At 34.1% G+C, this 14,512-nt stretch overlaps 1 protein-coding gene across 2 annotated transcripts; it reads right to left on the bottom strand.

Annotated features, from left to right (window-relative positions):
- Window positions 1-667: 667 nt before the first annotated feature.
- Window positions 668-11,998, bottom strand: ccdc15 (coiled-coil domain containing 15). Of its 2 annotated transcripts, none has more exons than XM_077206508.1 (10): window positions 11,509-11,998; window positions 10,443-10,592; window positions 9,228-9,410; window positions 8,724-8,840; window positions 8,459-8,635; window positions 7,158-7,262; window positions 6,297-6,400; window positions 4,867-5,064; window positions 3,417-3,565; window positions 668-958 (listed from the first exon to the last, which is right to left on the bottom strand). In XM_077206508.1, the coding sequence occupies exons 1-10, from the start codon at window positions 11,704-11,706 to the stop codon at window positions 864-866; spliced, it is 1,476 nt and encodes a 491-aa protein (XP_077062623.1). In that variant the 5' UTR covers window positions 11,707-11,998; the 3' UTR covers window positions 668-863. The 2 variants fall into 2 exon arrangements, with proteins under 2 accessions (XP_077062623.1, XP_077062624.1); XM_077206509.1 differs by having other exon boundaries at window positions 9,234-9,410.
- Between the last annotated feature and the right edge of the window lie 2,514 nt (window positions 11,999-14,512).

The raw sequence follows: 14,512 nt of genomic DNA, 5'->3' as shown, positions 1-14,512 counted from the left end.
ATGTGACTTCAAAATACATGTCTCAAAAACATTGAAAATAATCAGATAGCTTCTAAACTCAGTCCGATTCGCGTTTGGCACAGGAATAATTATTTCATTTCTCAGAAAGCAATGATAAAGGAGCAGTCAAAAAAGGACCTTCAAATATCTGTTTAACTTATTTCATTATTTTATCTTCAGTTACAAGATAAAATGTCACAATTCTAGCCTTACTGATCAATGGTGCTTACTGTCCCTTTGCATCACCCTGGTGGGGATTTTTTGCAAATGAGTTTCACATAGGTCTACTTCATAAAAATGTATGCAAGTATTTCCGACTCCAAGTGGAGGTTTATTGTTCTCCATTTTTTCACTAAAGTTAGCTTCACCGGAGCGGTCTTAAATGTAGGGGCGTTTACATTTTAAAGAAACATGAAACAGACTTCAGTCACATGAATGATTGTAAATAATTAATTCATGGAATTTACCGTATCCTAACTGCATGAATTCAATCAGATTGTCTTTATCCTTACTAAAATTAAAATATATAGCAGAACCCCTAAGACAATTTTTTACTTTGTATTGCGGGCCCCTAATGCCTTATGGGGGGCTTCAATTCGGGCACTTTTAACATTTAGGTACTCTAAGAAAACCAACCTGTGACACAATAAACAATCAAAGAATTGAATTTCTTAGTTCATTAAGGTTTACTAAAACAGTACAAATATTGGTCACGTATGTCATCCATGAGTACAAGAAAAAAACATCACACCATGTACTCATTAAGTTAATACAACATAACACTTCAGGCTGTCCAATCTTAAAACACGTTCAATAATGACTCTATGGATGTCCATTCTCAAAGGAAGTGATTGTTTTCCATCTTAAGAGGATGCCATCCAGGTGGACAAATACTGTCCAAGACCTCCTTCCTTCAGATCACAGCCAAGCAAGACAGACTGCAGAGCCTGAGCATATGCTGCAGAAAAAAGAAAGAAAAAAGAAAAAGAAAAAAGATAACATCCCATTCGTGCATTTAGCAAACGCTTTTATCCAAAGAGACTTACAAATGATGAACAAAGCAATTCGTCAAGAAGCCAACATTATTCTTAATATACAATGCCAGGTTTAGAGTTTATTTAATAATGTAAAATTAAACTTTTTAAAGTGAAGTACATTAAATCATGTTTCAACCATTTTCAATCACGCTTTTAAAGGATTAGTACACTTTAAAAAAAAACTTTTGCTGATAATTTACTCACCCCCATGTCATCCAAGATGTCCATGTCTTTCTTTGTTCAGTCGAAAAGAAATTAAGGTTTTTGATGAAAACATTCCAGGATTTTTCTCCATATAATGGACTTCAACGGGACCCAAACCGTTCAAGGTCCAAATGACAGTTTCAGTGCAGCTTCAAATGGCTTTCTGTGATGTGCGTTCGTTTCAACGTAATTGCGTATTATGTGACGTCACGAACGTGCATCACAGAACAGAGCAAGGCGAGCATTTGTACTTATAAAACTTAAACTTTTTTATTTATTTTTGAAATGATCGATCATTTCGCTAGATAAGACCCTTATGCATTGTCTGGTGTCGTTTAAAGCCCTTTGAAGCTGCGCTGAAACTGTCATTTGGACCTTGAACGGTTTGGGTCCCGTTGAAGTCCATTATATGGAGAAAAATCCTAGAATGTTTTCATCAAAAACCTTAATTTCTTTTCGACTGAAGAAAGAAAGACATGGACATCTTGGATGACATGGGGGTGAGTAAATTATCAGCAAAAGTTTTTTTAAAAGTGAACTAATCCTTTAAGAAGTACTTATTTTCACGTGCTGACTTACTAAAGCACATTTAAAGGACTTGTAGTGTTATTTGATATTAAATTTAAAGCTAAAAATGCTTAAATACATTTTCTGAAACTATGGCTTAATTTCTCGAAACTCTACACACAAAACCACAAAACACGCAGACAGCATGCAAAACGTCACACATCTTTTGCAAAAGCAAACATTTCATCCAAAACTATTTTAACTCTTCTAAATGGTGTTTTTGCGAAGTAACTCTACACACAAACCATCAAGTAACTAGCCATATACAGTAGTTAGTCAACCAGAATGCCTATTACCGCTGTGGCAAAACTAAACCAGTCGCATTTCAAAGTCATTCGCGAAATGACCGCCCGGTGGCACAAAGCGGTATTGTGCAAAACAGCAGCAATTGCCGCATTTTGAAATGTAAGTGGGGTTAATGTCAATTAACAGTAAGGATGAAATATTACAACTATGGTAAAAAGAATAGAACATTTCTTTAGGACAGAAAAATAGAATGAAAAGTTAAGAATAGAGACGAGAACAATATAGCCTATATTTCATATTGTAGGCCTAGACGTCGGTGGGCGACATGAAACTATTCCCCGGGAGAGCAGCGTGATAACAAAAAAACAAAAACAAATTAATAACAAAAATAACAAACAAAAATAAATTAGGTGCAATGAAGCTGATTATTTTTACTATTCTATTGAGGAATGAGACGAATGAAGAGCGCTTCTCGCTCATGTGAGCGAACACACACTGGAGAAACGATAGTTTGGGCGTTTCTCAGTGAGTAAATTCGTGGCCGAGTGGTAGAACTTAAGTTTCGATCTTTTAGATGACACGGGTTCAAATCCCGAACAAACATGGACTACTGTAAATTAGCCTATTAATGCATTTTATAGCCTATTATTAATGCAGAGAGATTTGTCTAGTTCTAAAAAAAAATTGTTGGATTCCCTATAGCCTACATAGAATTTTTAAAAACATGGTTTTAAGCAAGGTGCGATTTGCTAGGGGGGATGGGAATTTCCTTCTGGTCTAAACATGCCTAAGTAACATGCCAAAGTATGCCAAAGTGTACTTCTTTTTCATAAGGCTATTTAAAACTTGTTTTCATCTAGTTATAAAATAAGGTTGTTCCTATGATGAACTAAATCCATGATTAAACTTCACACTGTCTGGTAAAAATATCTACAGTTATGACATGTCATGGAAAGTGGAAAAACAAAAGATGTCAGTTGTGACAGAGGGGCCACATGCACCGTCCGTCAAGTCACGGTACTGTGAGTAAAACCATTTCTAACCAGGCACGATGTGACAAGGTTTCGTTTCCAGCAACACAATCCCAACCAATCAATCCTGAATTTCATTCTACAGTTTGAGGAAGCAGGATTTTGGACGAATGATGTTTCACTGGGGGTGGGGCTATCCTACACAACATCACAGATATTGGAACCAAGCAACTAACAACATGTTTTGTTTTGTCACTTGTTGCCTGTTAAGAGCGAAAAGTTAATACACCTTGTCACAGGACATTCAAATTATTTTCATTTAAGGAGCAGTGAGATGTTCTATACTTATTCTAAAATATAAAATGAAACGGATACAGAGTGAGCAGTTTACCTTTTGGATTGTTGTAGAAGATACAGTTGTTGGCGCAGGTATCAGGATGGCTGTCCCAGAAAGTGTCTGCACAGGAACACAGAGGAGGCAGCTCTACTTTGTCCTTCTCCAGTTTCTCCTTCAGTAGAGCCTGCATTGCCTCAATGTACCTGTCACAGAATCATCACATGCCATGACAGCTCTTCACATGTTATTACAACACAATTCTGATCTATTGAATGTGAAACAATAGATGTTATGGTGCATTTATCGTTTGTTTATGGTTATTATGGAATCCTAGCATTTATGATGTTTTGGGTCATTAAGTTTTTTTTTAAAGAAAGTACTTTTATTCAGCAATGATGCATTAAATTGATCAAAAGTTACAGTAAAGGCATTTATAATGTTACAAAAGATTTCTATATCAAATAAAAATTATTCTTTTGAACTTTCTAAAAAATAAAATTGTTTTCAACAACAGCCATGTTTCCATCCACATATGTTTATGCCAATTTTGGGATATTACATTAAAAATAAACGCTGGATGTAAATGTTAAGATGCACATCAATTATAAAAATGTATAAAAAATGCTTAAAAAATGTATGCGCTTAATTGAGTCAAGAAGACATGCACATAAACTATGATGGAAACACATTTACAGAATAAATAACAACACAAACAAACAAAACTCATGTGACTTTGCCTAAACAGAGGATGTGATTGGATAACTGCACTAAACAACGGATTAGTTATATTGCACGGCATCTCTAATGTTGTTTTAGTTATTCTAAAATGCCTGAACAAAAGTCTGTCATCAAAATGATTTGGCATAATGACCATAATCACGTGATTGCGTTCCCAAACATCAGGCATCCAAACGTAAGATGAATGACAGCATTTATTGCATTTCATCTGCATGATCTGAGGAGTAAGTCATTTATGATGGAGGAAAATAAAATGCGGTTGCAGCCATTTCCATTTTTATTACAGATATTTTGAGCCATTTTCCCAGGAAGTGACAATTTTGTTCTCTTGAAAACATGGGATGGAATCACTGCTTTATATCGCAAATGTTTTATGCGATATTCCAATTTTGCGTATAAGTTAAATTTGCAGTTTTGCATGGAAACATAGCTAATGTTGCTTGAGCAGCAAATCAGCATATTTAAATTATTTCTGAAGGATCATGTGAGACTGAAGACTGGTATAATTGCTGCTAAAAATTCTGATTTGCCAAAAGAGGATTAAATTTCATTTTAAAATATATTAAAAGAGAAAGCAGTTATATTAAATTAATAATATTTCACAATATTATGTTTTTTACTGAATTGTTTGATCAAATAAATGAAGCCTTGGTGAGCAAAAGACTTTTCACAAAACAATAACAAATCCTACTGACCCAAAACATTTGAACAGTAGTGTTTTTATGGTAATAATGAACATAGTCAGGCATATATTGGCAGTATGTACCGTTTGCTTTCTTTGATCCATTTTGTTCTTTCTCGTCTCTCTACCTTCTCTGCTGCTGCCTCCTCCTCATCAAGCCTCAATCGCTCCATAATCAAATACTCCCTCTCAGCCATGTCTTTTCTTTCTTCCTCCAGCTGTCGCTGCCTTTCCATCTTCTTCTCTTCAGCTTTCCTGAGTTGTTCTTTTTCATTCTTAATCCTACACACAGCAAAGATTTCTCTGGGTTTATAAAAGAAAGTATAATATAGAGCACAGGATGAAGTCTTTTGTGTTCTTGGACAACTTAATGAAAAGAAAATTATGTGTGGTTACTTGCTTCAATAGTGCAAAAGACATGCACTAATTCTAATTTTTATTTTTTAATTATTAATTGTAATAAAACATTACATCTAAAAATCATTTTTAAATTAATTGTACAAAATATTTTCATATGTGCACATACATATACATTTTGTTAGAATCTATTTACTTTAACCTAAATTCTAGATTATCAATAGAAAACCTACATTTTGACAATTTATGTTTTTTTTTTCTGGGAATCAAAAGAAAACAGCATAATGGTTACTAGAAACGTTTAAATCTCTGCATTTGTTATGAGAGTGACCTTTTAGAATATTAAATCATGTAATTTTTACATTGGTCTTTGTCACAAAGACATGGCATCCCTGCTCCCAGTCTTATTTTAAATTCAGTATTATTGCTATTTTACATTAACTAATCAGTCATGTCAACTATTTCTCGTAGCCTGACTACAGGAGAGAAGGGTAAATTGAAATTATAGTCTGCCTCACCCCAGATTACACTTCAAAATACATGTTAGAAAGAACTCATTCCTAAAATGGCTTTGTTATCATAGAGACAGTTTGCTCTGGTCTCAGTAATGTGACAATAGTACCACCGGAATAGTATTTAATCAGTTATTGCATGAAAGCGGCAGCAGGACATCAAGAACTATCCTGTGACAAAGTGACCGTGATTACCAATCATAAAGACAGATGTCTTTCTGAGTATAATCCTATCACACGACCCCTTTAGTGATCACACCTTTACATCTGTGATGTGGGTATGGAAGGTTATCACTTCGACTGTTGTCCTTAATTTACATTTAAAACGAAACCTTTTTTACATGATGCAAGGGAGGACTAGTCTAGAAACAATATAAGATTTGTTTGAGTCTGTATTGTTCAGGGTTCATCCCGACTCCGTTTAACCAAAGGTGCTTTGTGTACTTTGTCACTGTTATGCTGCAAATAAACTTCTTAATCGAGATCTTCAACATCCTCATTATTTTTTCTTACAGAAACCAAAAGAGAAGTGAGCAACCATCACGCGGAATGCAAATAGACATTCTTTTTAGTAGCAGTGAATTTATGAACATGTAGCGCTGTTGTAGAAAAAAGACTTAACATGAACATGTGGTGAGGTTCGACCTTGCAGTTCTCTTCAGATGTTTCCTGTGCCTTTGGTGCTCCTTCACTTGCTCTCGCTCAGTATCCATGAAGTGACGTCGATACATAAGGAACTGAGACTGCCTCTGAAACAATACAGTTAGCACTTTGAAGACATTTTGATTGGTAAAAACAGACTCCACCTAAATCAAGAATAAACGCTAAATACACTACAGTTAGAATTGTTTTTTTTAGAATTGTAAATTTTAAGAAATATTACTTTTATTCAGCAAGGATGCATTCAGTTGATCAAAAGTGACATTAAAGACATTTATTCAATATTCAATATAATTTATAAATGTTAATCTTTTGAACTTTCTATTCATTAGAGAATCATGAAAAAACGTATTATCTGTTTTCACCAAAATATTGGCATCACAACTGTTTTCAACATTGATAGTCATAAGAAACGTTTCTTGAGCAGCAAAATCAGCATATTAGAATGATTTTTGAAGGATCATGTGACCCTGAAGACTGGAGGAATGGCTGATAAAAATCTAGCTTTGACATCACTGGAATAAAATTATATTTTAAAATATATATATATAAAAAAAGTTATTTTAAATTTTAATAATATTTGATAAGTAAAAGTTATTTACTATATTTTTGAACAAATAAATGCAGCCTTGGTCTGCATAATACTTCTTTCAAAAAACATTAAAAAAAAATTACTGACATACTTTTGAACTGTAGTGTACATTTGAATTGTCTATATTTTTCAGTGTAATATGCTTACAATTAGACATTCAGTTTCATTGCCATGTTTATAAAAATCAACATTGATTTCCCTAATAAAAAGAGCCTAAAGAGGAGACTTTATTCAAATAAAGAGTGATTCCTCACCTGCCTCTTCAGATCCTCCTGATTCTCATGAGGCCAAAGCACTTGGGAAGCTCTGTAGTCAGTAGTGTAGCCTGTGCAGGAAGCCATGGGATCTGGCTCATAGACCTACAGAGACATCAAAATATATACATGAAATAATAACATATTGTGTTGAAAATGTAATAAAAGGCCATTTGGTGTAAGACAGCTTGAACAGAACAGACTCAGAAAGTAAATATTTATTCTAAAGCGTCCACTTAAAAACCGAAAGGGGCAATCTAAGGTATATGTATTAAAAAAAAAACACCAACCAGTTTTTATATGATGTTTAAGGAAAGGTGAAACTAAAAATTATATTACAATCATAATTAAGTATGCAACAAACTGGAAACTGATTCCAAGATGCAAAAGTGTTTTGTCTAAATCATAAGCAGCTTTATATTCTCATGTATTAAAACACATTCATTCTATGTGAGAAGAATACTATGTTTGATATTACAAAGACCAGAAAACGAAATAATTTGATTTTATATTGTCATTGATTAAAGTCAATTACGTTTTGTTAACTTTTCCCCCACAAAGCTATATGGACATTTTATGTTTTTCTTCGTGTTAAAAACTAGTGTTGTTAATAGAATAAAATTATCACAATGATAGTTAGAAGCAAAATGAAATAGTAATATTATCAAATCTGGAGTATATAAATGTAAAAAAAGTATGTTAAATGTATTTTATTAGTATCTTACGTTAACTTTGACAGCCCTCTAAGAGTACAATACTTTAGTGAGAAGAAAAAGACTTGATAATGTAGCAAAACACAAACTCAGTATTTTACAATATATTTTCATTTATAATATACATTTTTCACAGTATAAATTGGGTCTTTATACATGAATAAATATCACTGCCTTTTAAATTTTAGCATGGAGGTCCCTGATCATACTTGGAGGGTCTGTAGCATCTAAAAACCTGTGATATAGATAACACTGAAGACGTGTGTGTAAACTAAAAACTAAAAAATAAACTTTTAACCATTTAACAGTTATTTAATCAATATAGTGCACAAACAAAGGCGTATCTAATGTTGCTCTCAAGGATACCTTGTTTACCCTCCGTCTTCCTAAGATCCTATGCCAAAAACCTCACAAACTTTTTTTTTCTTTTCTCAGAAGCACGTACTTCCATGTAGCAGCACAGTCATTTGTAAGCAAAGCCTTGCCTTCCAGCGGAATGATAAGCATGACTTTTTTTTTACACGGTATGTGTATTAACGTAGGTGTGCCATCTGGGACTAAATTTAAGGCCAAACAAGATCTTCTCACCATATCGTTCTGAAAAGTTACAGCCTTGCTTCTGTGGCGATGCAAATGAAGAGGTTGATCATGTTGCCCCAACAGCATCTCATCTTCCGAGCCAACATCCTGCTCGTTTTCCTCTCCTCCATCATTTGAACCTTCAGTATAACCCTTCTGATTACTCAAAGTATGTGATTCAGGTTTCTGTATATAACAAATGTGAAGATATTAATACTACAACACTGAACGTTCAGGTCTCAGAAATGACCCAAATGCATTATGCATGACTCACATTTCTAGCTGGGGATATTTTCCATCTCCCACCAGGTAGCTGTGATAGTTCATCTCCATCTTGCACTATTTGGTGAGCGGCTAGTCTGTGTCTCACCTGCTTCCTAACTTTACTGACCTGGAAAAAGTGTCCAGAAACACTTCCCTTACATGTACATCTAGATTCTGACAAAAGCATGCAAGCAAACTGATCCAGATAGATGCAAAAGAATCATGCTCTGTAAATACGCACATTCTTATTTTGCAAAGTTATTTTGTTGATCATGGAACAACATTCCAGTCTGAAAATTGAGTCCTCACACTATACCTACCCTAAACCTAACCCTACTCATAAGTTCTTCCTAAAATCCGAAGGAAATGATAGATGAATAACACTGATTTGGAAGCACTTAACCCTGGTTGTAAGCCTAAACGTGTCCCTCAAATCTGATTGGTTAATTGAAATGTTGCTCCAGGATAAACAAAGATGCTGCACTTGGTGAAATCAGGTTCTGCCTGTAAATACCCGTACATGATGTGTGTGCTGACTGGAAGAAATGGCCTCTGTCCCCTGAGCACTGACCAAGCGAGAGCTGGGACTGCAGATAACACGCTGCCCATGTGTCCAGGAAGGGAATAAATTGGTTTGGGGTGTAAGGCGATGGGCTGCTTTGCTGGTTTGTTGCGATACTTTGTCCTCACATTCAACCTGAAAAAAAGAAGAAGAAAGGTTCACACAAATGACTATTTGAGCATTTGTTAGAATAAGGTGTCATGACTTTCCACACAGCTATTCAGACAAGCTTTTGGTTGTTGGTGACAATAAAATACAAAAGGCATTTTTCACAAATATTTGATGTGTTTAAAACTGGCCACTTTTTATACCATGTTTACTACTGTTCGAAATGTTGGGGTCAGTAAGATTTTTTTTTAACTAAACTAAAATAATTAGAAATTGTTTTCGATAAAGAAAATTAAAGCTGAAATAGAATATTAATATTATATGCAAAAACGGTTGTCTTGGCAAATTACTGGGGGGAAAAGTACTGAAGTTGAAGTACTAGCCTAAATTTAGTCAAACTAAAACTGAAATAAGTATAAAGGAAAGCTAAATAAAAATTATTTTAAATAAAATGACAAAAGTGCATAATTTAAACATGCATCTAAAGTGCATCTAACATCAACTAAAATGAAAATGAAAACTGGAAATGTACATATTAATAAATAATATAACAGTATAAAAATACTAAAATAATACTTTTATTCAGTAAAGATGCATTAAATTGTACGAAAATATGTTTTAATTAAATCAATTTGATCAAATCATCAACAAGCATCAAAACAGCATATTGTAATGATTTATCAAGTATCATGTGACACTGAAGACTGGAGTAATGATGCTGTTAAAAATTCAGCTTTGCCGACACAGGAATAAATTGCATTTACAATAGAAAACTTTTGAAGAATAGCAACAATATTTCACAATATTAATGTTTTTACTGTGTGTTTAATCGAATAAATACAGCGTAAGTGAGCATAAGAGACCTCTGAAACAAACATTAAAAATTACCCTACATTTATTAACAAAAGTGTTATGTTTATGCTATGGTTTAACATGGTTCTATTTCCAAAGAACACAGGATTTGTGCATTTATTGCTTATAAAATAGTCAATAGATAAATTGTGCCCTACTCATAAAAAAAGTGCAATCCTTTGTTGCTCATTAACAGACATTTCTTACTGTCTCATATGATTTCAGTAGCTGCTGTTGTTTGCGCAGATGGACCTGCTGTGAAACACGTTTACGAACTGCATCCTGAAACTGGCGCAGACTCTCCTCTTTCTCTCGTCGGGTCTCCTCCAGAAGCTCTTCCGTAAGCAAAGCCCGGACCTGCCCCACACACAGGGTGAGATTTACCTTACATGACTGGCTAGTTAACACTTTCCACTAATAAGGTACAAAATAGGGCCCTAAAGTATTTTTTTTCTTCTTCTTCTTTAACCTCAAGAGGTCATTTGATGATCCCATGATATGATGATCCCATTTATATGGTGTTTGCAAGTTTTGCAACTCTTTTATGAAAATTTGGGATGCGTGTACAAACAGCTTACAATAATAATATATTATTTATTAAAAATCACATTATAAATAAATTAAATAATTAAAAATAAATTCACATTAATAATAAAAATGAACTCAATTTATAAATAAGTTTTTTTAATATAGCCTATATATATATATATATATATATATATATATATATATATATATATATATATATATATATAAGTATATAAGTTTATAATTTTACATTTTAATATTAGTTTAATATGAGTTTTATTATTTTTTGTTTCAGTTTAAGTTATTTTAATACTTAAACTAAACAAAAAAAAAAGAAATGCTGCCTTGGCAATTAACTGGAAAAAAGTAAGTTTTAAGTTTTTATTATATTTTATTTAATTGAAATTTTAATTATATAATATAATATAATAATATTATTATTATATAATAACCCTGGCTATATGTAAAGTAACAGGGTTTTGTAGCCAGAATTTAGATGTAAGCCTAACTCAGTGGCAGCTAGTTTGGGCCTAGATTTTGGTTCATAATTAGTTACTGTTATTTCTTTTCCAAATAAATTACAGAAAAAAATGTGGGAGTGTTTCTTGACGCGTTTTCCTGGTCAGTAAAGAATGTGGGACAGACTATATAAGCGCGACACCAACGTGTAACGTATTAGTGCAAAGTGTCCTTCAATGAAGCCCGTTTTTAACAAAATCTCCACAGCTCTCATATCAGTTCTTACCGCGGGATGTTCCTGACACTCATCTCCACTCTCCACCCAAACACCCACAGGCGCCACAGCCGGGTTCCTCTCGGCCAACACTCTCACTCCTTTGGTCTTTCTTCTGTTTCCAGAGGTTATCCTTTTATTTTCTTTTAATACATTCTTTTGCGTTATCGAAGAGCAAACTCTTTCTTTAGCTGTTCTTGCTTGATTCATTTTCGTATAAATTCTTCTGGTAACTTAGATATGAATGGGTAACGTTATTACTAGCATGAATGGCTTTTCGGGAGTCACTGATGTTCTGACCTTATTAGCAAGCACAACATTGATCCTTCGAGCTTCTTTACTGGATTCCTTTTTAAAGGACAGCGACTCATAATGTTGCTACCGTCCTCATGCAAATAGCGTTAATATTTCTACTTCTGTAACTGACAGAATTAAAACTCCGTTGTCAATGACGCTAACAGAATCACAGTTCTTCTTCTTCTTCTTCTTCTCTTTCTATGGCGGTTGGCAACCAGCTTTTTGGTGGATTACCGCCACCATCTGGACTGGAGTGTGGATCAATGAGTCAGACTCCTACACTGTAAACGAATCAGACTAACCTTTTTACATTCTTTTAATTAACCCAGTTGTCTTTAAAAAAGAAAACAAAAAATTAAAACACATTTCTCCAGACTCTCTTTGCATTATATCATGTACATTTAGGGAAATCTGATTCTCACCTAGTTGTGATAACAATCTTTGTCTAGCTTGATGGTATTTAGGACAATTCATAATTACATGTTCTACTGTCTCTTGACTATTGCAATATTCACATTTTCCATCAACATGCTTATTCATTATAAATAACGTTCTATTTAAACCTGTATGTCCTAATCTTATTCTAGACACCACATCTTCTTCGCGCCTTTTTCTGTATGTATTCCTGCTCTTTCCCACTTTTCCTTGAATACTATACAAGTATCTCCCATTTTGTTCATTGTCCCAAAGAAACTGCCATTTTTCATTAATTTTAGTTTTAATTATACTTTTAACTTCAGCTTTACTGTATTTAATATCCATCTCTATAAAAGAATTCTCTGCTGCTTTCTTCGCACATTTGTCTGCCAACTCATTACCTCCTACACCTATATGAGCTGGCACCCATATAAATGTAGTACTAATACCAGACTTTAGAAGATTGTTAGCTAAATGGATTATTTCAAACACTATATCCTGTCTAGACTCAGAGTGACAATGCTTGAGACTTATTAATGCTGAACTGGAGTCTGACGCAATCACAACTTGCTTAGGTTTATTGCTCTCTATCCACATCATTGCCATCCATATTGCCACCATTTCTGCTGTATATACTGCTAAATCATCATTAATTCTTTTAGCATATTCAATATTTAATTTAGGGATAACATAAGCAATTCCCATTTTCTTATCTTTCTGCTTTGATGCATCAGTATATAAAATAATTCCTTCTTTATATTTACTATTTATGTAATTCTGAGTCCTGCAACGATCCACTCCATTAACCTCCTTTTCCTCCAATAATCCTAAGTCAACTGGAACTTCCGACAGCAGCCAAGGAGGTACAACTGGAAATACCACTGTAGGGCTTATCTTTAATGTACTAATTCCAATTGTTATTATCTTCTGCCTTATTGTCCATCCAAAACTTTTGATTAGATTATTCTCTCTCTCTTGACATTCCCATAAAACTGTCTGACTCATATGTTTTTCAGTATGACCTCTCAGATTTGCCCAATACACAAGAGATAGCTGGTCTCTTCTTAGATGTAGCGGCATCTCCCCCATCTCTACCTGGATTGCTGCCACTGACGAGGTCTTAAATGCCCCACAGCATAACCTCAAACCTTGGTTCTGGATTACATCTAGTTTCTTTAATAAAGTTTTGGCAGCAGATCCATACACTATACACCCATAATCAAATACCGACCTGATCATCCCTGAATAAATAGCTTTCAACGCAGGTCTGCTTGCTCCCCATTCTACTCCACGCAAGCATCTCATCACATTCAACACTTTCTTACATTTATCAATCATTTTCTGGATATGCATTGTCCAAGTTAGTCTTTTGTCGAACCAAATTCCCAAATATTTAAAGAATTCCACTCGTTCTAATTCTACTCCAGATAATTTGATTTTTACATTCAAATCTATTTTCTTCCTAGAGAAAAATAACGTCTTTGTTTTGTCTATTGAGATTCTAAACCCCCATTGAATAGCCCACTCTTGGACTCTATTTACTGCTTGTTGCATCTTATCCACCACAAAATCTATATTCCTTCCCTTTTTCCACATTGCTCCATCGTCTGCAAACAATGCTACCCCGACTGAATTTTGTACATCCTTAAAAACATCATCAATCATGATTGAAAATAAAAGTGGACTGATAATGCTCCCTTGTGGAACACCATTTTCCACACTGTAACTTTCACTTACTTTCCCATTTATTTTAATTTGAATTACTCTATCAGATAAAAACCCTTCCATCCACCTAAACATCTTTCCCTTAATTCCCAATAGTTTTAGTTTAATCAGCATGCCTTCTTTCCACAACATATCGTATGCTTTTTCGATATCAAAAAACACTACCACTACAGATTCTTTATTCACCTGAGCCTTCCTTATTATATCTTCAAGGCATACAATAGGATCCATGGTACTTCTACCTTTCCTGAATCCACTTTGATAATTTTGCATCAATCCTTTTGTTTCTATCCAATACTTAAGCCTGTCATTTATCATTCTCTCCATAGTTTTTCCCATCTGGGACGTTAACGCAATAGGTCTATAATTATTTGCTATTTGGGGATCCTTCCCAGGTTTCCTAATAGGAACAATTATAGACTCCATCCATGCTCTAGGAATACATCCCTCTATCCATACTTTATTATAAAGATTTAACAAAACATCCTTCCTCTTATCACTTAAGTTGTCCAACATAGAATAACAGATTTTATCTCTCCCTGGCGATGTCTTACCTGCTTTCCTCAATGCCATGTTG

This window comes from Siphateles boraxobius, unplaced genomic scaffold, assembly GCF_051911475.1.
Source record: "Siphateles boraxobius isolate OS27281-9 unplaced genomic scaffold, OSU_SipBor_1 56, whole genome shotgun sequence".
NCBI lineage: Eukaryota > Metazoa > Chordata > Actinopteri > Cypriniformes > Leuciscidae > Siphateles > Siphateles boraxobius.
The sequence above is the reverse complement of the archived record's forward strand: the minus strand, read 5'-3'. Positions and strand labels throughout refer to the sequence as shown.